General features: G+C 43.9%; 1 protein-coding gene across 5 annotated transcripts in view; it reads left to right on the forward strand.

Moving 5' to 3' along the window:
* The first annotated feature begins 271 nt into the window (after positions 1-271).
* Positions 272-25,200, forward strand: part of RUNX1T1 (RUNX1 partner transcriptional co-repressor 1) — a 150,968-nt gene continuing 126,039 nt past the window's right edge. For 3 of the 5 annotated variants that reach the window (XM_069600631.1, XM_069600635.1, XM_069600636.1), the window contains exon 1: positions 8,564-8,707. Coding sequence is in view for 1 of the 5 variants with exons in the window: in XM_069600633.1 (XP_069456734.1) it covers positions 785-812 (28 nt within the window). In the remaining 4 variants the exon portion in view is untranslated. Of the gene's footprint in view, positions 813-8,563; positions 8,708-25,200 lie in introns of those variants that run through there. The other 2 variants (XM_069600633.1, XM_069600632.1) reach the window with 2 other exon arrangements.

Consider the following 25,200-nt stretch of genomic DNA (forward strand, 5'->3'; position numbering starts at 1 on the left):
AGGCAGGGCAGCCAGGAGCGCTCCAGATGGCCGGGGAAAGTGGTCGTCTTGGGTTACTGCAGGGCGCCCGGGGCCCCGGGAAAGCATCACTGGGGAGCCGGCCCCACGTCCAGCCTTCACCGGAGAGGGCGAGGCCAGGAGAGAGGCGGCCCGCGTGCCCCGGCCGGCCGGGCCAGCCCATTGTTAACTTACACTTGACCCCGTGACCCCCACACGACCCCGATGTGCCCCACCGCCCCCGCCCGCCGCCCGCGCCCCCCGCGCCGCCGCGGGCCCTCCTCCCGGCCCCGGGGAGCCGCGGCGGCGCCTCGGGCGCGGGCGCGCGCGCTCTCGGCGCCCCGCGCGCAGCGCCCCCGCGGCCCGGCGGCCGCCCCGCCGCCCCGCGCGCGTCGCCTTCCTCGAGAGTGAGCGAGGGCGCGCGAGGCCGACGCAGACGCCGCCCGGGACGGGGGCGCTTCCCCGCGCCCCGCATCCCATTCGTCTGCCGCCGCGGCGACCGCAGGGAAGGGGCGGGAGGCAGGGAGGGCGGAGCGGCGCGCCGCGCGTCCGGGGCTGCTCCGCGCGGAGGCGGCGTCTGGCCGGCGGCCCCGACCCCCGGGCTCCTCGCCCCGCGGCTCGCGGTGACCGGCGCTCGGCGGCCTCGCGGCGAGCGCGCGCGCGGGCCCGCGGTGCTGGACGCGCCGGCCCTTCGCGGGCCAGGAGAGGCGCCGCGCCCTCGGCCCCTCGCCCCGCGGGCCGGCCGAGAAGACGGCAAGTTTCCCTGGCACCTCGGAGCCGGCGGCGGATGGTGGGACTCTCCGGCCCTGTGCAGTGTAAGTGCCGGCGGGCGGGCGGGGACTGGGGGCACTGGGGTGGGAGGGTGCCCTGGTTGTTGCTGTTAATTCTCCTTCTGGTGACCGTCCCCTTCGTTTGGGTTGTTCCGCCGGGAGGCTCCGGGCTGTCCCCGTCGCTGAACTAGGGTAGAGCCACGCACCGGGGAGAAGAGGAGCCTCGCGAGTCGCTGCCCGCTGCGGTGACACTGAACTTCACGGGGCAGCCGGGGGTGCGTTTTCACGCTCAGATTCTCCGCGCTGCTGCCCCCCGTTTTCTTTTTCTCTCCATCATGACAATGTGAGAGCTGGAAGATCATACTTATTCCCACCCCCACCCCCCCACCCCCGACCGAAGCCCCGGGCAAGGTACCCAGGGTGAGGGTGGCAGGTGGCCTTGCACCATCATTTCGTTTTTCTTTTTCTTTTTAAAATATTTTTTTAAACTGGAAAGTCTGCTTTTGATGGTGGGAAAACTTAGCTCTGGCATCAAGAGAGGAGGAGGAATATTAACTTTTGAGACCCGGTGGCGACTGCGGTCGCGGTCCTTAGAGCAGTCCCCGGGCGCTTTGTGTCCACCCTGCGAACCCGCCCTGGTCTTCTTGGGCACGCGGGGTGCTTGGGTGGGAAGCCCCTGGAGGACAGGCCAAGCCCCCCGCCCCCGACCTCTAGTGAGGTCTCTAGATCCGACTGGCATCCGCGACGGGCTTAGGGCTTTGCCGCCCGGGCTGGGTGGGCAGCGTCCCCGCGGCCCAGACCTCCGCGCGCCGGGGGCTCCTGCGCCCTGGCCCTTTGGGGCTTCCCTGCGCAGCCTCGATGGGGGCGCCCGTCTCCTCTTCAGAATGGGGAGCCCTGTGCTCGGCAACGGAGCCCCCGCCAGGCGGAGCCCGGACGGAAAGCTGCGTCCCGGGGATGCAATTCGTTTACCCGGCCCCAGCGCTCTCTTTGGGGGGACAGAAAGGACTGGGGTGATCGGTGCACCCAGACCCCTCTCCCTGGGTGGATCTGACGCTGGCCAGGACCCCCTTAGGAAAGACAATTCGGTGGGTACAAGGCGCTTAAATCCGTTTTTTTTTTTTTTTTGAAAGTTTTTATGGAGGTTGGGGTGGGGTAAGTCAACCCTTGGAAAAGTTTGAGTACAGATTCCAGGAAGTAGGATGTGAACCCAGACTGTTACTAAAAATAGCCCGATCCCCCCCCCCCCCCAACTCCCCCCGCGCTTTTCAAGTTTGGAGAATTTGGCTGCGGAGCCTTGCAGCCCTTGTTTTCCTTATTCCTTGCAAAGCGTCGTGGCGGTTGAAATCTTTTGAGCACAGCTATTCTTCAAGATCTGGGCATCTTAAAGCCCAACTCGCCTCAGTTTGGCACCAGAGTGTCCCTTGCAGGAATAGCCAGTGTCCCCCACGGAGGAGCTCCTGAAGACCAGTTCCAAAGTCCAGGGCCGGGGAGTGAAGGTCAGGAGTTGGGGGGAGGCCACTCCAGAGCAACTTGATGTGCTTCATGTCACTCCGGGCCCCCTTGAAATTTTAACTTCGCTCCCTCTGATTAATCTGCCCAGGGCCTTGATATAAATGGCTGCCCACAGCAGCTGCAAATTGATGTATCCCCTGATAAAGGTTGGGTTGCTGACCAAGGCGTTTTCTTTTTGTACCTTCTGTGTGAACTGAAATCTGTTTTACAGGTTCCACCCCCCCCTCCCCTCCCTGCACACCGCCCCCCCCCCCAACCCCGTCTCCTTTTAAACATGTGTCCCATTTTTACGTGCACCCAGTGGCTTTGATTGTCATAACCCTCCCTTTGCTTAGAATGAGAGGGAACCTGGGTCTGTGCCCAGTAAGTCCACACTCGCTAGAATACAAATTGATCAGGTTTTCAGTGGTAAACCGTTAGTGTCGGGGGTCTTCTTTAGTTTTTTGCAGCCTTTTGCCTGGACCATGTGAGTGTTTTGTTGTGCCCAGTCTCTCCTGTCATACAGTTCCTTAGAAATGTGAATAAACAGAATTGTTTCTTAAACCATCCTGGACCAAACCCAGATGCTTATGTCAGATGTGATGTGTACAAAGAGAAGCAAATTTATGATTCTCTGGATCTTTCCCCATTGTTTATTCTTAATGTCAATTCTAGTTTTAACATTGTAGGGGCTTTCAGGTAGCATGCATGGGACAGTCTGATTTTCTTTTTCTTTCTTTTTATGGGTGGTTATTTTTAAAGAGACAGCTGACAGTCTCACCCAGTGTTTAACCTAGGCATTTTTTGCAGCCAGGAAGGATATTGAGGAAGTTGAAGTCTAACATTGCTTTATCTGTACTGTATTTAGCATTTCTTTGGCTTATTCTTTCAAAAGAAAGAATTTCCACGAAATAATCAAGGAATCAGGCTCATTCTGGGTGTATAAAAGCTGACTTTATCTGCGATCATACTAAGAGAAGAACTTTATGTTAGAAGACTTTGTATAAGCATTCATAATTTTTTGTAAACCATTTAGACAGCAGTCACTTTATTTGAAATGCTAAATACTGAGTGGGAGAGTTTGAGTATGGAGTTTCTCCAGTGTCCAGTTCATATCTAATAAAAGAAGTGGAAAAAATGGTGCATTTTTTTTCTTTAATGTTTGGACAGCTCGAAGCAGACCAGAAATCTTTGAAATACTATTTTCCTTTATAGCCTTAGTCCCTGTGACTCACTAATATCTGCTAATAATTTGATTTAAAAATGATCCTTAAAAGGGCTTTCCTAATAAGACACATTCTTCTTGTAGTACAATGCAAACTGCCCTATCAAGTTGCAAGCTGCTGGAAATGGTAGGAGAGTACATGTTGCAGCTACAAGATTGCAGCTTTATATTTTTACAATTTTCCCTTTCTGAAGAAAAGTAAAATATTGTTCTTGATGCTAGATTTTAATGATGAATTCTTCCATCCAGGGTGTTAGTATAAATATTTGCAGATGAAAGAACACTTCATAAATAGGAAAGAAGTACACAAATGTAAGGTGCCATTATCATTTATTTTATTATAAAAATAGAAGCTTATTTTATTGTTAAAAAAAAAAAACTTTTCTGTTTTTTCCGACATTGAAAAGGGATCACGAGAAAGAAATGCTTCCAATAGGAATGCTGGGCAGTGGTTGTCAGGTTAGGACATTCTTCACTGTCAAATCATGTTTCCCACTTCTTTGATATGAACATCAGCTGACAGGCTCTGAATGCAAACCCTTCTTCATTGAGGTTTTATGCAGGCAGCATAGCCCTTCATAGCAAAGCAGTCTCAAAAATTGGCACCTGCAGGATTTGCATGTGAAAAAAACGATTCAGTTGCATTTTACTGGAGTCTATTACTGTAAGTTATGTAGGTTCAGTGAGAAAAGCTATTTGTTGATGTTTGGACATTTAAAAGTTCTTTGTTTTAGGGACACCTTATTCATCATCCAGTGACCCACAGACTTTATTGATAGCAGAAGCAGGGAGAAGTGATCTCTGGCTTTATAGAGGTTATTTAGTATGAAATGGTGTTATTTTTAACCGTGTGCTTACAGAGTGCACTGCATGCATGGTTAATTTTTAAAACGTGCCTTAAAATGATGCCTTCATACAACTTTCAGAATCCATCAGAAGTTAAACAAATACATAAAATTAGGTGAACATAAATACTCTGTGAAAACAACCTAGGATTTTAGGAGTTCAGTAAGTTAAAATCTATGATAAAGAAGTTAAACATTTCATAGTTCTGAATTTCTTTACTTGTTAAATAATTTGTCACAAAGATGCCTTTTAAAAATGCCATATTTGACCCTTTTATGCAAAGTAACTGACAAATACTGTCAACTAAAACACCTTTGTGAACCTCAGAATATTATCCATCAATGAGAACATTTCATCCAGAATAAGTTATTTTTTATTATCTAAAGAGACACGTTCCAACTTCACTTTTTTACAGCCATTAATATAAGAGTTCCTAAATAATGTTTAAAGAACAGTGAACATTTTATTAAAGCAAACATTAGTTCAGTTTAATGGAGGTAATTGTAAGTGATAAGACAGAGCAGGTTATCTCTGTGTTGTTTAAACAGAAGGAGCTACTTTGCACCATTTCCAGTAGCCATCTGTAGAAGAGAAGGGTTTGCACCTGTCTGTCCACACTAATTATAGATTAGGGCCAAAGAAATGAAATTCGAGGAGGTTTTCAGCTAATGAAATCCATACAGATTTTATTGTAAATGTGTTTTATGTAAAGAGGGTGATGGTTGAGTTATGAGTGAATAAATTGCTATGTAGCTGCTAGGCACTTGGTTTTGAAGCACAATTCTGCTGCATTAACCTTTGATATTAAAAAAAAAAAAAGACAAACAACTTAGACACGGATGCTAGTCTTTGTTTGGCATCCATAGCTACAATTTAGTGAGCAGTAGTGAGATTCAGTGTGCAATTTTAAAATGTACTGTAAAGCAGCTTAAATGTTAAGAATATTCTAGTATTTTGAAATGCAGATGAAGTAGAAGGTAGGTTTTAACTTATACATATAAAGCATTAGGAAATCCGAAAGCTTTTTTTTTTTTTGCATTTCAGTTTCACATACATGAGAAATTAAAGCAAAATGAGTGAGGAATTCATTCTGCAATAAAAGGTCACATGAATCTCTACCACATCTGTTTATAGTAATTATGAACATAATTAACATAAGAATTACAAATGAAATAATGACAAGCTGAGCAATGAGATATTATGCTGTAATGGTCATATGTTGGAATTCTCACATTATAGCACACTAGAATTCACATACTCAAAGAAAATGCTAGATTTTTATCTGAATTAATGCTTCAAAACTTATCTGCTTGAGACAGATGGACTTCTTGCTTTTATAGGAAGGTAACCTATTATTAAGAAAAGAACTAGTTGAAATTAAGATTTCTAGTCTCCAGCCTGGCCTTTAAGACAGCTGTGATTATAGAAACCACTTCCTGTTGTACACTTATTCTATGATTGTTCTTGATTATTATATTGCTTTTTTTCTAAATTGAAAGCTTTGCAGCAAAGTGTGTGCTTTGGAAGAAAGTCATGGATTCTTCCCATTTGAGAATTGGTTGATCTTTTCTGTAACTGTGAGCCAAAAGTCAGTGAACAAACAAGGTATTAATAGAAATAGTATGCCTTTACAAAACAAGAACACTGGCAGATAAGCTTTTGTGCAGTTTTCTTCATACCTTCAGTGTCTGGATGCTTTTTAAAGAAAAATGTAAGCCTTTTCTGTGGAAGTAGTCTGGCTTTGTTTGTTTTATAAATAGCATTTTTTCAAAGCGCATGTAATGGAAAAATCAGTTGGCGTTTCTAAGTTGTATTTTTTACTTCCTAGAGTTGCATTGGATTTATAAACATGTGTCTGTAATCTTTGTCCAAACTGATCTAACTAATATGTAATAAAGGGGCAGGTATATGTGATTGCACCTGGTTATCCTGAATGCAGGTTTCTATAGCAGCTAGAGAAAAAGTGAAAGGTGACCCTTTATGAGAGCTATAATGATACTCTAGAAGTCTGTTGTTACATTTAAAACATGTTTTTCACTCATTTAGAGTGCACTCGATTTGGTAACATTTCCTGCCAAAGGGCCTCCTCCCTCTCTTTGCACCCTTCTATAACTATTGAACCTGCTCACTTTTTGAAGATTTACAGGGAAATAGTACCTCCTTCTCTTCTCAGTGATACCCCGAGGTTTTCCACATGATTGGATTACTGGCGGATTGTGGCAGAGCCCTTTTCATCTGACATTCATTGCATGACAAGATTTTTCGCACATGCCCTTCCTCCACCAATGCCTAGCTTTTTGCACTTTACCTGACCTATCGGGTTTCCCGTAATTGTTTCCTTGGAGTGGTGGGAGCTTGGGGGCCAGAGGATCCACTGCTCAAAATGAGCAGTGGATCCAAGTGGTTTGGAGGGGAGTGCTTGATTCAACAGTTTGCTGTTGTGGTTCAGGGGCTCAGCTGGCCCCCTCTTTGTGATCCCTGCCTCTCCTGATTTTCTTAAGGTCTTCTTCAGATTTGTCTCCTCTCAGAGGTGGCTTGCTAGGTCTCTTGCACTTTGGTGTTGATGTTTTTCTCTAATCACTAGCCTTATTTCCCCTCACCCCAAACTATCAAGCCCCCATGCATAAACTGGTTTACAATCTGAAGTTTCACTGCAGCAGGGGCTACAGTGTATGTCAGGAACAGTTCTGGAGTTTGTTGGCTTCTTTGTTCTGAACTCACTCTTCATACTGACATGAGCTTCTTAAGTAAGCTTCAGTGCCTTGAAATGCAACAAGACCAAATACTCCCTCTCCCCCCCCCCAATAAAATAACCTTCTTTGCTGCATTATTTGCACTCCATTAAGGATCTGATCAGATGTACAGGTTGGCTGATGGGTGCATTTAAAAGGGCAAAGGGGGCTCCCAGGAGACCACTCAGGTGTACCTCCCTGCAGACCCTGATGGGGGTGGAAGAGGCACTCTGGACTGGGAGGAGCGCTAGCTCCCTGCTTGGTGTCTGATTGATTCCCTTGCTCTGGGGTGGGGGGAAGAGCTGTGGAGGCAAGCTCAAGCCGGGATTGATTGCCTCGATTTCAAATTCCCACCTCCAAAATAGACTCTCAGAGGTACACACAAGGAGCCCCCACGCCGGCACAGTTTCTGGAGGTGGAGCAGGTGTCTAAGAGTCACCTGTAGCTCCCAGTCACAAGTGCGTCTTCTCCCGGTGCCGCTGGCCACGCGAGGTTTCCGCTGGGACCACCTTGACAAGCCCGGGGAGATGCCAGCGTTTGTATCCGCCTCACAGCCATCTCTGTGGATGTGGGCAGGGGGCTGGAGTCTAGTCTTGGAGCCAGCCAAGAAAGGGACGAGAACTCCCACTTGAGGTCGGTCGGGAAGGGCTGTGTCGCTGCCCGTGAGGACTCCCTGGGTTTGCTGGGCAACTTGGGTCTGTCTGGATGGAGGTCACACGGTGACTGTCTCGTTGTTAAGCTCCTGCAAAAAGCGGGCTCTGGATGCCCCTCTGACCTTGACAGAACCTCCCGGAATGTTAGCATCCCGGCTGCCTCCGTCCGCCATCCCCGGAGCAAGGGAGAAAGGCAGTTTGCTAGTCTGGATTCCCCCCGCTCTCTCTCCGGGAGGGGACAGACTGGGGTAGGGGGGAGACAGGTCAGCCTCGGCCAGCCTGGGGGCGCCTCGCTCCCCCCCCCCCTTGCCCCCCGAATCCCCCGCCCCTGCCCTGCCGGTCCCTGCTCCTTCGCTGCAGCCCGCGTCTCCGGTCCCCCCTCTCTCCCGCTTCCCCTGCCTCTCCCGCGCCGTCTCACACGCACCCTCTGTTTATTTTCCTGCCTCCATCTGGGCCCTGCTGATATTGTAATCACCCCGATGCACGCCGGCTCCGCTCGGCTCCCTCGTGCGCCCGCACACTCACTCACACACAATGTGCCATCCCGACAAGCCTCTGACTTCTGATAAGCTCCGATGTGTGTTTAATGAATACAAAGCCGCGGTCCGGGGGCCGCCTGCGCTGCGGCGGCCGCCTCTCCTGCGCTGCTTTGCCAGAAGGTAATCTCGGCGGCCGGGGGGGGCCGGGGGCCGGGGGGCGGGCCGGGAGGAGGGGAGGGGTGGGGGGCGGGATGCAGGGGGGCGCGGGGAGGCGGCCTTTCTCTTTTCCTCTCCCCCTTCCCAAACGATTCAGAAGTCGATAAGACCGGGAGAAGTGAAGATGTACCACGTTATCTGTCGCTCCTCTTAGCTGGCGGAGAGAATTTACATTTCAAGATTAGCAGAGGGAGGAAAGAGAAATCTGCCTTTTGTTGTGTGGGGTGAGGAGCAGGCATCAGCCCTGGCCTGGCCGCTATCTCCCATCACCTCTGCTATCCAGACAGGACTCACCGAGGTGAGATTACCGGAGGGCCTTATCTTTCCTTGGGTTTCGGGTTTTTTTTTTTTTTTTTTTTGCCATTCTAAATAGGTTTAAAGGAGACTGGATAAAGGGCGGGGGTTGGGGGGGGGGGAAACAATGGATTACGGTATTGATGGGATGCTGAAGCCTTTGGATGAAGAGGGGGAAAGAAGAAGCTGCTTAACAACTTGATTAGTTCCATTTTATTTTGATGTTAAGGTGAGACTGTGTCCCTTCTTTGCATTCCAAGTCTGTAGAACTTAAGGGAAAATCGCAATGGCTTGAATGCCTTATATTCTTTTCACCCCCACCTCCTGCCCTCCTTAGCACCGTCTCCCTTATAACAAGAGTTTCATTTACCCCTTATTTGTAGGATTGATAAACCGAGCAAAATCGGTTGAGGCTTTTGGAATTGATCATTTGTGTTTGGTTCGGTGTGACATGTTTTGAATGGGTGGTGAATTGATGGTAATGGTAGTACTTGGATGAGTGAGAGGAGCAAATGAAACATACTTTTAATGTGGAATTAGTTGATTTTATAGTATGATTTCAACTAGGTCCAGAGGGAACAAAAATCAAGACTGTAAGGTAGATTTGCATGTTGAATTTAAACTATGGGATTTCCACCCCCCCCCCCCTTGGAATTGGTTTAAACTGAAAATAATTTTAAAATATTTAATAAACCTGTTTAATTTGAAACATGTTAATACAGTTGAGTGTGTTTAAAGATTACAGCATCAACTTTAAAAGGTTTTTAAAATGGGTAAAAGTGGGAAAAACAATTGTTGTGCTTCCTGCACATAGTCAGGATAACTATTTTCATAGGCAAATATGATCCAGTAACTAAGAGCCTAATTAAAATTTGTTTGAAGGCAGGGGGGCATGTTTCCTTGTTGACAGCAGCAGATCAATTGGGTAAGACAATAGAGTCCCATTATTTCACTTCCGTTGACTGAACATATTGACATTTCAGGTTTGCTCTTACCTCAGTGAGCATGATGAGACACTGAAATTCACAGTCCAGCTGGCCAGAGTGGCACATATATTTACTGTATGTCATTTCTGCCTGGGGTTACCTTGTCACCCAGGCAGAATGGGAATAGACAGCCTGGAATCCTTCAGAAGGATAGAGATCTTTTGCTAGTGAACTGACAGAGAACATTTTTTAGGGACATCTTTAATTTCACTTAGAATCAAGTGTAACAGATAAATATGTGACATAGTTTTATTTGAAAATCTGAGGAGCTCCTTAGCTGTCAGTCCTTGTATTTTACATAGAGGAATACCCATTTTCAAGCTTCACCTTTACCTTCCAGAGACATTTACATTGAATGGGTTGGTCGCATCTTTCAGATAGCTTGTGCTCAGGTGACATCCATTTTTCTCCAGTTGGGGATATTCAAGCACCTGCTAAATCTGTATCTGTTTAAAGAAATGTGTAAGTCCCCTTCAAAAAGAGGGTCTGGCTTTCCTTTTTCTGTGGGTGGAATATGAAAGCAGAATGTGTATATTTTACATTCATTTGACTGAATAGAAGGCAGTATGGATAGATAAAAGTGTATTCTAAGCAGTGACAGAGGAAATACTCAGTATTCTACGTCTTAGTGTAATCTACCCTTTTACACATTTTCCATAGTCTTTGGATAATAAAACTAAGTTTTAGGCAGACCTTGAGTCAAAAAAATTTGAATTGTATGGAAAGTGAACATGGGAAAAACCAGAAGGGACTTAATGTATTTTTTTAAAGTTCAGTGAAAATGTAAAACTATTATGAATATGCCTTATACCCAGCAGTTCTTGTCATCAGGTTAGGCAATTGATGCCCTTTACAACATTTTGAACAAAACTAGTCCTTTATACCATTTTCATGAAAATGTTAGGTTTCTGTTTGATCAGCAGGTGCTGTTGAGATGAAAGCCATGTGTAAATTTTCAGAAGGCCAAAAGTGTCAATTCAGAAAAGGAAAGTGATAAGAGAAAATGCAATCAGTTTTCCTGTTTTCAATTTGTGCAGGATTTGAAGAGCTGTTTTGTTAAACTGCTACATCTGCTCCAATATGAATATTGAACTACTTCCACTAAAAATAACAGCCTATAATTTGGAAGCTACTGCAGTCTTTTGTTAATGTGAGTGGGTTATTTAAAAACAAAAAAAACAAAAAAATAAAAAAATAAAAAAGACAATTTTCTATTCTGACAATCTCTTGCCTAATGTGCATTTTCATTTGTTGGCACTTTTATCCTCAGCAGATAAATGGTATTATGCAATTAGGACCTCATCTCGTTTGACTATGAAAGAGATTTCCATAGGTGGAAATCCTTGTAATATAAAATGGTTTCACATAAAACAAAATTTATTTTAAAGTAACCTGTTTAAATGAAGTTACTTAAATTGAGAGAGTTATTCCTTACATTCTCTAATACTCCAATTTTTAACTTATTGCTGACTATTATAACAAAGTTAACACTATTCCATTGCATACTGGGCATTTTGTGATTTATTCACCTTTAATATACCTGTAAATGTAAGTTTAAATTAATCAGGGATATTTTACCTAACAGGGCTTTCAGAATAATTTTTTTCATGCTTAAATAAAATGATTAAATTATGCTTGAGTGCCTGCATACAAAAGCTTTAGCTTCTATAGTACTGCTAATCAAATAAGTTTTATGGACAGGGAAAGCACCACATTAGAGAAAAATTGGATGCATTTTACTAGTGACATTGCTAGGAAAGACATGTTTAAAAAATTACTCAATATTAATTAAAAAGAACTCTAACATGAATACCAATAATAAAAATAATACTTTATCCCTACAGAAAGAAAATAAATGGCAATACTAGTCATACAAAACTGGACATAGAGAATTAAGGTAGAAGGAAGACCTAAAAAATTTGGATCAGGTTTAATACTGACTCCATCCACAATTGCAGTTGGGTGGACTTGTGGTATAGCAATTTGTCTAGGGTGAGGCATGATCACTGCTTTGGATCAATTAGAGGCTATATAGCTTGTACCTTCACACTTATATTGCCAGAAACACTCACTCTTCAAAGATAAACAGAATATTTTCAAAGGATACAAGGGAAAACAGAAACTGTGACACATAGCATATTTGATATTAACAAATGTTTCTTCTGAAACACCAATCGAAAGAAGAGGTTTTTTGAAGAACAGCATTGTATATACTTGTGATCACATGTACAACTGAGAATAATTCTTACAAAGAATGTAATTTCCAGTTTGAAGCCCAGCTGTGGCATGTTGTTGCTGGCATAATGTCAGAGATTTGGGTATATTCCTTGGTGGGTATATTGTCTGGTGTAGCCCCAATCACTTTGCCACTCTCAAGAAAGGTCACTGGCGTTGTGTATCAGTGAAGAAGGTTTATTTCACAGACACAGCCCCATCACTTTTTCTGTATGGCCTTCTAGTGTGTTGTTTCTGTGTTGAACCACAATCAGTGTTGAAGCCTCAGTACCTTATCTGACATGAGCAGGGAAGAGCTTCCTGTGACTCTTTTCAGAATGTCCATACTTGATCAAGTCATGTTCAGGCTTTTATATCAGAACCGCTGAGAAAGTAATGCCCTGTGGTTGAGGTTTAAGGTGTGAGATATTTTTGTTTGAAAACACTTAAAACCATCAGTCTTGCTTGGAACCACTAACATTTTCACTAACTGTAAGAGACCTACTTAGGATCCCTCTGCTTTGATGGTTCTAACTGAGGTTACCTGTATAATGGAACTCGTGAAACAGGTTGGTTTTTGTGGGCTCCATTTGGCCAGGGTCCCTAAGACAAGTCTGTACTTGGGTGAATGGGACCTCTAGGCTACAGCTCTTGTTGACTGTGGAGAGTACAGGTGGAAAGCTTTCCTGTCGTGTGTCCAACAGTCTGAACACCTCCCAGTGCCTTATGGAACGTGATTGACTAGATGCATTCATCTTTTAAGCCGGGGCTTCGAGGCGTTCGAGAGCTGCCACCTAGTTGTTCGTCTTGGGAGAAGGTAGGGAAGCTGGCAGACGTTGGAGAGCCACCGTGAGCCTGGCACTCACCTTCACAGATGGTGTCGGTCACTGATTTTAAGTAAATGGTTAACCAGCATTTCACTTTCTTCGTTTCCAAGAGATACAGTCCATCACTCTAAAACTAGCTTTAGTTGCTCTCCTGCGTTGACCTTTTGCTCCAATTTGGAACACTGAGGTTTCCTTATGTTCCCCAAATTTAATTACCTGCTCTGGTCCCAAGGTCTAACAGAGACATATTCTCTGAATACTGGGCTTTATGTGCTCTTTAGCAGTCATGAGCTATACATCCACTGTTTTCCTTGTTTGCCCTTGCCCCCAACCTAGGAATCAGAGTAGGCTCCCGGCTAGCAGATATCCTAGGATATGCCCAAATGAATGCAACTCTGTATGCCCCTTCCCAGGGGGCGCTAGTGGTAAAGAACCATCTGCCAATGCAGGAGACATGAGAGATGCAGGTGCGATCCCTGGGTTGGGAAGATCCCCTGGAGGAGGACTTGGCAACCCACTCCAGTATTCTTGCCTGGAGAATCCCATGGACAGAGGAGCCTGGTGGGCTGCGGTCCATGGGATCGCAAAGAGTTGGCCACGACTGAAGCGACTTAGCACACTTATGCACTCTGTATCTCTTATCCTCCTGATGCGGGTTTTTCCATTACTAAATGCTGTTCTGTCATCAGAATGCCGCCTTCCTGCATTGTACGCGGCCTTGGGACCTCTTCTTCTGCTGGTCTCATTCAGCACTCCAGGGCCGTCTTCTGCTCCATGTTCTTAGTCCCTGTGGCTTGACCCGTCTCAGGTAGTTTGCTCACTCTACTCCATCTCCGCATCTCCCAGTTGGCTGGGTCCACTTCCTTGTCACGACTAAGAGGAGAGGGAGTCTGGACCATCTTGAACTTATAACTGGTTATGTAGCATAAAGCACTCTGTTAGGGAACGAAGGACCTCGTGTGTGTGCATTCCCCGGGACAGGCAAACTGAGGTTCCCCTTCCAGTTCAGTCACTGACTTGCTGGGTGGCATCGGGTGCACTCCAGCTTCAGGAGCAAATGATGGGCAGACGCTTCGATCACGAGGCTTCTCAGCTCTCATCTATACAGGTCTACCTAGCATATTACGAGTAGGCTTTCAGGAATTTCCCGTGGTTAAGAAAATGAAAAAACAAATCCTTATATTTTCATTTCTGAGTTGGGGGTACTACTAATCTGCATACCACTGGGAAAAATAGAATCAGGGCAGAATGTCCTCAGCTCCCCACTGTTCGTTATAAAGAAGAGGTGTGGGGAAGACGGTGCCATTTTTCTCATAGCCATCCTGGATCTCAGATGATTGTCTGAGATTTTAGTTGTTACTACAGTCCTTTCAGAGGTGAGTGATGGAGGAAAGAATCTTTCTACAGAGTGAGAAGGAACTGAAACATTTCAGGTCTTGCACAAATAAAACAGCCTGTATACTTGCCCCTCACCTCACCTAAGGTGAACTTGGTGCCTGGGGCCAGGGCTGAGGGACTGAAGGCTCACTTTAGTGCTTACCAGGCTTTTCCTGCACCCCACAGTCTCAAGGTTTGGACCCAAGTCACTGGAGATTTAGAAAATGACCTCTTTAAACCATTTTTGGAGAGAACCTGGTAAGTAATAGCTTGTTTAAACCAACAAGGGCACCTTATCATTTTTGCCTAGAATTCAGATGTTAAGTGCAAAAGACCAAGAAGCTATCTGTTGTCTGAAGGAACAGTCTGCTGTTGCTTCTAAAAGTGATGGAGAGACCAGTGACTACCAATGACCCTGATTTTTGTACTTTGACTTAAAAAATGGACCTTGTTAAAAATTTAATGCTAATTGGTGAAGTTACTAATCGTGAACCTGGGCTGGATTTCTTTGGAATTTAGGAACTATTACATTTTTATACTTCTGATTTGATTAAGCCCTTTGTCATCATTCAGGATGGCAGTGGAAACTTCTGCTGTTTACGAGGAAGGGCATGGAAGTTACATGAGGTTCATGTGTCTCTAGAAACGGAAACCACAGGAACCACTGTTGCTTCATAAGTTGTAGAAAGTTTTTGCGTTGGCATTTGAAATTTGGTGGGAGGCCAAATTCAAGTTCTTTGCCATAAAAGTGAATGTCTTAAAAGTATGTATGCCGTGAACTGTTGAGACCTGACTTGACTGAATTGAATACTGCATCAGAGAAATAATAGAGGAAATGTTACCAGGAGATGTAATGGCGGTTTGTCTAAAGATAAGCTATCCAGAGTTATGGGCCACTAATGACAGAGGAGATGTTGCCAGACCATTGATGAGCTTCGCTGTGGCCAGCTCTGTTAGAGCTCCAGGAGAGAAAATTAGCTGATGTTAGTGTTTGGGACGTCCTTTCTGCTAGACCTTGTGGGGAGTATACCTGGGGACGTGCAGGTCGGAGATGAGAGAGGTATTAGGAAAGTAGATGATGGTACCCGCAAAGACTGGCTTAAGGGTTGTGCCAGGGCGCTAGCATAGCAGCATTGCTGTGAGCATTTCAAATGCACATCTGACTTGGCAAGTGGAATATCAGCAATTGGGAAGTCCTCTCCTATTGAACATTGTGGTAAGCATGGTGCAAACTGTGCTTTAAATACAAGGTCTTAGGAAGCTGGTTCCTCTACTTTGTTAAAACTAGATGGACTATACTCCTTCCCCTAACCTGAACATGCAAAAAGATGTGAGCTGTAAGACAGGTCATGAAAGACTGCTAGTTTATTTTCTGAATCTATGCATATGTTATGTACACAGTGATGAGCAAACACAGCTGGGAAGAACAGCAGATGATATTGGGACTGGAATTGTGGTGTTTATCAGACTGATATAGTAATCCTTCTTTCCTGTGAAAGTGTTCTTTTCAAGTGATGTTAGAATTCTGTAACTTTTATCATGTGTCAGGCAAGTATTCTTTATTGCCAAACCTCTTTGCCTACCTGTCACACATTTTCATCCTCATCTCTAGCGAGGTTTATTTAGTAATGATATCCACACTTGACCTCTGATGGGAAACAAATGTGGACTTCAAATCCTTTTGTTTGAATCAGGGTAGGTTAGGTGCGTTCAGGTCTAAATGGAAAGTAAATGTGATCAGTCGCCATTGACTTATCCATGTTAAGCTTTGAGTTGGCAAGAGAAAGTGGGTGTAAAATATCAGAGAAAAACATAAATGAAAAGCAATAAAGTGAGCAACCCATTAAAGCTAATTTGACTGTCTTAAAGGCATATGTTGTTGGGGTAGCCTTGGTAATGAAACATTTTAGAATATTTGAAAGAAAATTAAGGTTTTTGCTTTTGGTTGTAAACCTGAAATAAAGTAGCAGTACTTTCCCATATACTATCATAGGATTGGGAGGTGGCACGGAGGCTGCCCAGTTCGGGTTCAGGCCCTTCCATTCATTGTCTTAGCATTGTGAAACCAGAATTTTTCTGTTCTTTATCACAAATGCTTTGTATATTAGAGACACAGAACAGGTAGTAGACCCAGTAAACCCACTCAGGACAAATCAAATAGCTACAAAAGATGAAGAGGCTTTATTATTTGCTGGTTAAATGGTATAATAAATGAGATTTAGGAGTGAATTGAAATTTTAAGTTTGTTTTAAGAGAGGTAGGAATAATCAAGGCGATGTTATTGTAATGGGGTTGTGGGCAGTTATAAAGTAAGAATGGTGATTGGAAAAGGTCTTGGGAGAGGTATGTTGGGTGGGGTGGGTAGAGGCAGAGAGAGAATAAATTAATGTGGATCCAGCAAAAAGGACCCTTGGGTGAGGCTTGGGAAATAAGCAGCAAGATCATAAATGTTTGGACTACCAGGCATTTGATTTAAGCTTTGTCTTCTCAGTAAACCAGAAGTTTAAAAAAAAACTTCTGTGTCTAGTGGGACCCCTTAGGATTGGGAGGTGGTGTGGAACCTGCCCAGATTGCTCATCTCCTTAGCACTGAGAAACCAGAATAGTTCTGTTCTTTATCACAGATGCTCTCTATATTAGGTTTTCCAGTTGAACTTTTTTTTTTTAATTGGAGTATAATTGCTTTACAACATTGCATCAGTTTCCACTGTCCAGGGAAGTGAATCAGCAACATGTACATGTGTCCCCTCCCACGTAGACCCCCCTCCCATCCTGGCCCCCGTCCCACTGTCTAGGTGTCACCAAGCACCCAGCTGAGGTTCCTGGGCTTCACAGCAGCTTCCTACCAGCTGTCTGTCTCACCCATGGTAGTGTACATCTGTAACTCGAACAAAGAATGCCATGGTAAAATAGACTTTAATAAAACCAGAGCAGAAAAAATAAAAAGGCAACAGGAAATCATGGACCTAATTAAAGTTGTGTTTCTGAAGACTTGGTCTGATTCTCGTGGGCCAGATTGGGGTGGATGGAATGAGGGAAGACCAAGGCCAGGTAGGGAACTGACTTTGCAGTAGTTTAAATGTTAGATATTTGTAGAAGAATGGCCAGAAATGGGTTTGTGGGATAAGGAGGAATAGGCAGATGCTAGAGACATTGCAAAGAAAAATAATTAGTACTTAGATATGGCTGAAGAGGGGGAAGTGATGACAACTCAGATTCGATGTCCATTGTATTTAGCTTGCCAGAATTTGGGCAGTGAAGTGAAATGAAAGTCGCTCAGTCATGTCCCTTTGTGACCCCATGGACTGTACAGTCCATGGAATTCTCCAGGCCAGAATACTGAAGTCGGTAGCCTTTCCCTTCTCCAGGGGATCTTCCCAACTCAGGGATCGAACCCGGGTCTCCCACATTGCAGGCGGATTCTTTACCAGTTGAGCCACAAGGGAAGCCCAAGAATACTGGAGTGGGTAGCCTATCCATGCTCCAGGGTATCTTCCTGACCCAGGAATGGGACTGGGATCTCTGGCATTGCAGGCAGATTCTTTACAAACTGAGCTATAGAGTTTAAGGGACAGTTTACTTACCCTTCATAGACTCATACAGTCACAGCCTCCAGAAAGCAGCCTCAGAACCCAACTGAGTGTCTCTTGTGGTCCAGCTACTTTGGGAAATGTTAATGGGGCTGTCACTTGGCAGATTTTCCTCAAAGAGTAGTGCTTGCATGGAGGATAGATTACTGATTGGCCTGGGACTTGGCTCCCTCTGTGCTTTGGCTCGTTGCATGGATTTCGAAACTGTTTTTTGAGTGTTCTTCCATTTTGCAGGCTACCTGGTAGAATAAAATGTGATCAGGAGGGCTGGATCTGGACCTTTAGCATTCCACTGGAGCAGCCTATCTGTTTTAAGTATCTCAAGCATTAGCCTTTTGTTTAGGGAATAATTTATAAACATTTCTTTGAATTCTAGTATGTAAAGGAGAAAAAGCAGGGACCAGAGAGTAAGGAGTCAAGGAGGAGGTGATGGCAGGGCGGAGGCTGTGCTTATTATACAGCAGTGTGTCTCAGACTCTGTCCTCAGTATTCCCGGGGGATGGGAGTTTCAAGGGGGCCTTTGAACCTACCTTCATTCATTCAGTACTCCAATCTTTGTCTGCAGATCAAATACTTTTTTCACACAGGGACATTTTCCAAATACACATTAAATTAGATGAGCAAAAATGAATTTAAATAGTACTAAAATTGATACACTCATCTTTGTGTGTTTCACAGTCAGCAGACTGTAAACAAAATACTATCGTGTGGGATCACAATCTTTTGATTTATAATGGAGGCCTCCTATTGGAAAAGTAAAGGAATCCCTTTTATATGTTAAGGGGCAGTATTCAATTCTTGTGATTAAATTGCTCACTGTTAATTGTCCCCCCTATTTAAATAATTTTAGTTACTGGAGGAAACAACAACAACAAAGTGTAGGACTTTCAGGGTCTGGTTCACCAATATAATATTATCTCAGGGACTTTCACCTTGCTTTGTTTAGTATTGTTTAATTTGAAAACACTGGCAGTTCTTCTTATACTTTGAACTTAAACTAAAATCAGAGTTTGTGGATAAAAGCTGTCAGAATTGAATCTTTAAGACTTTTTTCTTAAAATAATGAGACCAATTTATATATGTTAATATGAATCATTCCTGAGATATACTGTGAAATGAAAAAAAGCAGGGAGCAATGTATATATAGTATGCTACTTTTGTACAAAAAAGGTAGTACAAAAGAAATACAAAAGCTTCCAATTGTGGGAGAAGTGTGCATATGAATCTGATAATAGTATTTGCTTTATGGGAAGAAGGGGCTTCCCTGATACCTCAGTTGGTAAAGAATCCACCTGAAGTGTAGGAGACCCCGGTTTGATTCCTGGGTCTGGAAGATCCACTGGAGAAAGGATAGGCTACCCACTCCAGTATTCTTGGGCTTCTCTTGTGGCTCAGCTGATAAAAAATCTTCCTGTAACTCGCGAGACCTAGGTTCACTCCCTGGGTTGGGAAGATCCCCTGCAGAAGGGAAACGCTACCCACGTCAGTATTCTGGCCTGGAGAATTCCATGGACTGTATAGTTGGGGGCACAAAGAGTCGGACACGACTGAGCAGCTTGCACTGCCCTATGGGAAGAAAGTGGGGCTGAGGCATTGGTGGTTGGAAGGAGAAATTTTGTTGCATGTCTCTTGGTCTTCTGAGTGTTTTGCAGACCTCGTATCTGTTTCACTCACTGTAAAGTTAGAGACTGTAGCATCAGCTTTGGATGGATAGTTCTGGGATTCTGCCCTTCCTGGGGGAAAGATGAGGCCCTTCTCTTCTCTACTAGAAAGCAGTTAAGTGGAGAAGTGAAGAGACTCAACTCCCCAGTGCTTTGCCACTTGTTGAAACTCCTACTCTTCATCTGGAAATAATTCTCAGCTGGATAATAATGGCGTGACCCATAATGTTGTCCAGTGGATTGCGTGAGATGATGTGCGCGGAGCACAGTACCATTTCAGAAAGACTTGCTTGTGCTTGGCATCTGACTTGACCACTCTCAGACTGGCCACCACTCTCTTCTGGAAGCCCCCTGTAGGATCTTCCCCTCTGTGTGGCTGTTCCTTCTTAGTCACCTTCACTCAACAAATACGTAATGGAAAGTGTGGTCCTGTTTAATGCCTAGGGGATATACAGATGTTCAAGTCAGACAGTGCCCCTGATTTGCTAGCCTTCCTCACCTCAGCCTTAATTAAGACTTGTTTCTACAGGGAATCTGCTTTGTGCTCTCCTCTCTTGCTGATGAAAGTATTCAAATTTCCATGAACTCTCTTCTTCAAGTCAGTTCAGTTCAGTCACACAGTCCCTGTCCATCACCAACTCCCAGAGCTTGCTCAAACTCATGTCCATCCAGTCAGTGATGCCATCCAACCATTTCATCCTCTGTCCCTCCCTTCTCCTCCTGCCTTCACGCTTGCCCAGCATCAGGGTCTTTTTCAATGAGTCAGTCCTTTGCATCAGGTGGCCAAAGTATTGGAGCTTCAGCGTCATTCCTTCCAGTGAATATTCAGGACTGGTTTCCTTTAGGAAGGACTGGTTTGATCTCCTTGAAGAAGATACCTTCTATCTCTTCTTCAAAGATAGAGTTTATCACATCTAACATTTTTCTGCTATCCATGTGATTCAGACTTCTCTCCTGATCTGTAAACTCCTTAAAGGTAGGAACCAGGAACAGCTGGGGATACTTTTTGATGCTTTATTAAATGTTTGGTGACAGTTCCTACCTTGAATTCCAGTTATTTACTTAATACTGTCCTCAAATATTTCATTGCTAAGACCAAAGTGAAATCTTTGTTTGCAAGATCATGTCATTTCTTTCCCAGTCCTTTCCCACCTTGGCCCCTTGTTATTGTGTTCTCTTATCATAGAATGTTCAGTTTATTGCCACCATATTTTACCTTTAAGTTTTAGCAACCAAAAAGCACTCCCATGTGTAGCAGCCCTGGGCACTCTGAAGTGCTTAAGTCACCTCTGTGTTCATAAATGCATATCTTAACCTGTTTTCTTTCTTTTTTTACCCTGTGGCTCATAATTGTACTTTGTGTAAAGGATGAGCTCCCTGAAATTATACACAGAATGTTTTACGCATGCACATATTTCTGAGCTGGAACTGTCCCTTGGGTCAGGGACCCAGCAAGGCTAAAAACCATCTTTGTGACTCCCAGCTTTCCTTCTCCCAAGCCCCGCTTTGACCCCTTAGGTGCTAGGGGCTCCTGCTGGTCCTTCCTTGGGTTGCCGTGTCTGTTTTCTGGACAAATCTCAGGCTGAGCACTTCTCCCCCTCTCTCTCAATTTGCCAGATGTATGTGGAGGAGGAGGTCCAGTGAATGCCTTCATGGAGTGACGATCACATGTTGCCTTATTTAATACTCACCTGCGAGTGAGCTCATTTGCAAGTCACTCCTAGAGGCTTCCTCGCTTGCCCAAGATCACCCTGCCTGAGTGGTGGGCTGAGGTCTGAACCAAGGTTTTCTGACTCCCAGGCTCCTCTGCTCTAGAGCTCACTACCGCTCTGCTGGAAGTCGTCAAATCCTAACGTGCCATTCTTTTTACCCGTGGACAGAGCCAGCCACAGAGACTGCAGTTGGGAATTAAAATGGAAAATTGTCAAAACTTCTCACTGTGCTTAGAAAAGTTACCTTTTGGAGTACAGAACTATAGCAACAGCTTTACGTGTTTCTGAGGCAAGGAGAGACGGAGAAAAGAAAGGGAAGAAAGGAGAGAGAGAGAGATATCAGCTGTTGAGGAACAGCAGCAACCAGACCATATTTGCAGTTGGACAATCACAGATTTTTTATTTTTAGCCATGTGGCCATCAACCACGAATGCATATACTTTCACTGTCTTGTTTTCCTTTTGTGTCTAAGTTTCCGGGATGGAACAGATGCCTTTATTTGGAGAAACCAATCTTTGGAAATAATTGGTTCTGTCTTTGCTTATCCTCTAGGTGATCTTCACAGATGAAATTAGATGAGGAAAAGAATCACGAAACCTTAGCTTGTGGTTATTTATTTTTTTCCACTGCAAAATGTTTAGGGACCTGCAGCTTAGGTCCACATATTTTGGTGGTGTTGACTGATCATAATTTAGCACAGCAGTGACTCTCAGAAAAGATTTTTGTGATTACACGAGGTCATTTTTGAATAGTGACCTAGTGCTTTAATGCTTTAAATGATAATATTAAAATAGGTATTGCTCCTTTCTGCTCTCAATTGATTCTCTCTTCTTTCATCCTGGTGAGTTATGTATAATCATCCTGTTGTAGAGATTTACATCTAAAGCTTAGAAAGGTTAAGTGACTTGTTTCAAGGTCAAATAGCTCGTAAGTGTTAAGACCTGAAATTCCAGTCCATCTGTGTGGAGTGGGCTTCTAAGTGGTCAGTGTAGCTCAGAAACAGTCATTTTAGGAGATTTTATTTTATTGAAGATTATATCTATATCAGAGGAGAAATTTTAGAGCTTCCTACTATTTTCAGTTGCCTGGTTTGTTAACTATCACCCTATGTTGTCACCTTAACTGAAAATAATTCATAGATCAGTCACCTGCCCTCTGTTTAATTTTTTAATCTTTAAATACTGAAGTGTTTTAAAATATTTTAAAGTATCTGAAAATATTTTAAAGCATTTTAAAATAGTGCTTTATCACAATAAGAGGAAGAAGCTGGAAGAAAGACAAGGTAGCCTAAGTTATCTTTTATTCCTTTGTTCCCTCAGCCAGTATTGAGTGAACTCCTTCTGTGAGTCAGGCACTGGGCTTGAAGACTGTTGATTAAACCTGGCCCCTCTCATGGCTGTTAGAACAAAATGCATACATTGCATCAAGGTATGGTGATGGACAGGGAGGCCTGGCGTGCTGCAATTCATGGGGTCGCAAAGAGTCGGACATGACTGAGCAACTGAACTGAATTGAAGGTCTGAAGACAGGAGGAGAATAAGATGGGATCCTTTTCCAGAGCAGGAAGCCCGCTTGGTAAACTCAATTGGGGGATAAGTCTATGCATAACAACCTGGAAGGTTGTATGGACTTAATGCTACTTGCAGTCCTTAATCGTGGTTTCCTAGTGCTTATTCTGGGAGGAAGGGCTGGCTTCTTAGCTGTGGATGCCCTGCGTGATTTCCATAGCAGCCTGGGTTTGTACAGTATTGATGGGAATGGGCTCGTATGAACAGTATCTGGAAGATAAAGGTTGCCCAGCCTGATATAGACCATAAATGCTGTTACAATTTAAAGAAGAAAGAATGATCGTAGACCTTGAGAGTGGTCACGGAAATGTTTGTGATGCTCATTGGGTGTGAATTGGACCTTTATAGCGTTTCATTAGGTGGAATTCATCTCTTTCATTCTCCTTAGGTGCCAAGTACAGTTTTAAGTATGGAAGATAGAGTAATAAGCAAAACAGACAAGACCCCTGCTCCAATGGACCTTATAGTTTAGGAGTAGGAGGCATACAATAGAAACAGTTGTAACATTATTCACCATAGTGTTAAATGCAATGAAGACAATTAAAACACCAATGTTGGAGAGAATGGTGGGGGGTGCTTCTGGTAGTGGAAAGACTTGACTTTGGACAGGAGGGAAACCGTCTCTGAGGTTACACTTGAGGGAAACCTGAGCTGAGGAGAAACTAGTCGTCTACTAGTCTGGAGGAGTTAATGGACAAATCCATAAAGATGAGATGTTGCATTCTGTGGGAGTTTATCCACTGAAGAGCTGCACCCTCTAAGGGGATGGATGGAGCAGAGGCTGAAAAGGTGCAGATTGGTGTCAAATCATGGTGGGTCTTGAATGTCAGAATGAGGCGAGAAGAAGGACTCTATGTTTCTATGCATATATCAGGGAGTGAATAGTTAGAAGAAAGAAGGAGACTCAGGATGGGTATATGTCATAGAAGCTTAAGGAATCTTGTGCAGTTGGAGTATTGAAATTTAGTTCATGTGACCTCTGATGCTGCTGCTGCTGCTGCTGCTGCTGCTGCGAAGTCGCTTTAGTCGTGTCTGACTCTGTGCGACCCCAAAGACGGCAGCCCACCAGGCTCCCCCGTCCCTCGGATTCTCCAGGCAAGAACACTGGAGTGGGTTGCCATTTCCTTCTCCAGTGCATGAAAGTGAAAAGTGAAAGTGAAGTTGCTCAGCTGTGTCCGACTCTTAGCGACCCCATGGACTGCAGCCTCCCAGGCTCCTCCGCCCATGAGATTTTCCAGGCAAGAGGACTGGATTGGGGTGCCTCTGATAAGGGACAGCCAAATAACAGTGTCCCAGTCATTTCCTGTTAGAAGTTGAATGTAGTCCTAAGTGAGGCTGTTTCAAAGCAGGGGGATATAGAACTGTCCTACAAATGAGATTGTGGAGGCCTTGACAGGTGTAGGCTATACAGCCCAGCACTAGGGGCTGTGCTTACTGAGATAAAATGTTTTCTAAGTTGGTTATGATATCGTGGGTTCCTTTTGTGGAACAGAAAACTAACTGTACTTTTATTAAAGTAAAGGGACAGTCTTTATGTTACAAGATGTTTTTGTGAAAAGGAAACAGAAAAATTAAGAGTTGATTCACTTCAGACTGATAAAAAGAGGTGTGTTAAATCCTCAGTTTTGGAATAGCTGTGTCTTATTTACTAAAGGAAAAGATGCCCCAAATGTTGATGTAATTCTAAAGAGAAATGTGTTTAGACAGTGAAGGGCTTCCTGGCAGTGATTGAGAAACACAGTAATGGGGAACTGCACTTGATCGCTTTTGAGGTTGAGTCTGATGTGTGTAGTCTTTTACATCCTATTAAAACTTTGAAAGATAAACTGATACAAGAAGGATTTGCCAAGGCCAGCAACTCTTCCTTTTAAAACCTTGGCTCAGTGTACACATTGAAGGGATGGGGGAGTAAGATAAAAGCATTATAAATATGAGGTTAACTGAATTCAAATAGAAGGTTCTCTCAAGTTATTGCAATCCTTAGAAAATAAATACATTGCACATATGGTTAAGATTGATCAAAAAAGTATTCTGTGTGCCAGTGATTACATTCCCATCTGTGATTAAGAGTTTCTGTCTGCATCTGGTTTTCACATTATATTTCTGTAACAAGAATCCTTTATATAGCAGAGTTCACTTTCTGTATTTTCTGTTAGCTGCAGCTTGAACTACTGCACGGATCGCAGATTTACACATGTGGTTTTCATTACTTCATACCATTGAGAAAAAGTAATATTTGTTTGGGAATGTATGTTTTCCACAATTTCCATGGTAATACAGCATGTTGAGCCTTTTTAATAACACTCTTGTAGAACTACAAATTGTTTGAGGCATTCTACTCTTGGTAGAGTTTAGCTTTTAAACTGGTCTCAGTATATGTTCGCTTCATAATGAGATTTTTGCAGATTTAATGGCTGAGGATTGGAACAAAGCAATATTAAAGATAAGAGAAATTTCTGTTGCATGTGATATAGACTTTAGTGTGTAAGTATCACAAATAATCCAAATGTGTATTCTTTAGTACTCATTACCATTACTCATTTTATTGTTATTTTATATCAAA

Source organism: Ovis canadensis, chromosome 9 (genome assembly GCF_042477335.2).
Source record: "Ovis canadensis isolate MfBH-ARS-UI-01 breed Bighorn chromosome 9, ARS-UI_OviCan_v2, whole genome shotgun sequence".
NCBI lineage: Eukaryota > Metazoa > Chordata > Mammalia > Artiodactyla > Bovidae > Ovis > Ovis canadensis.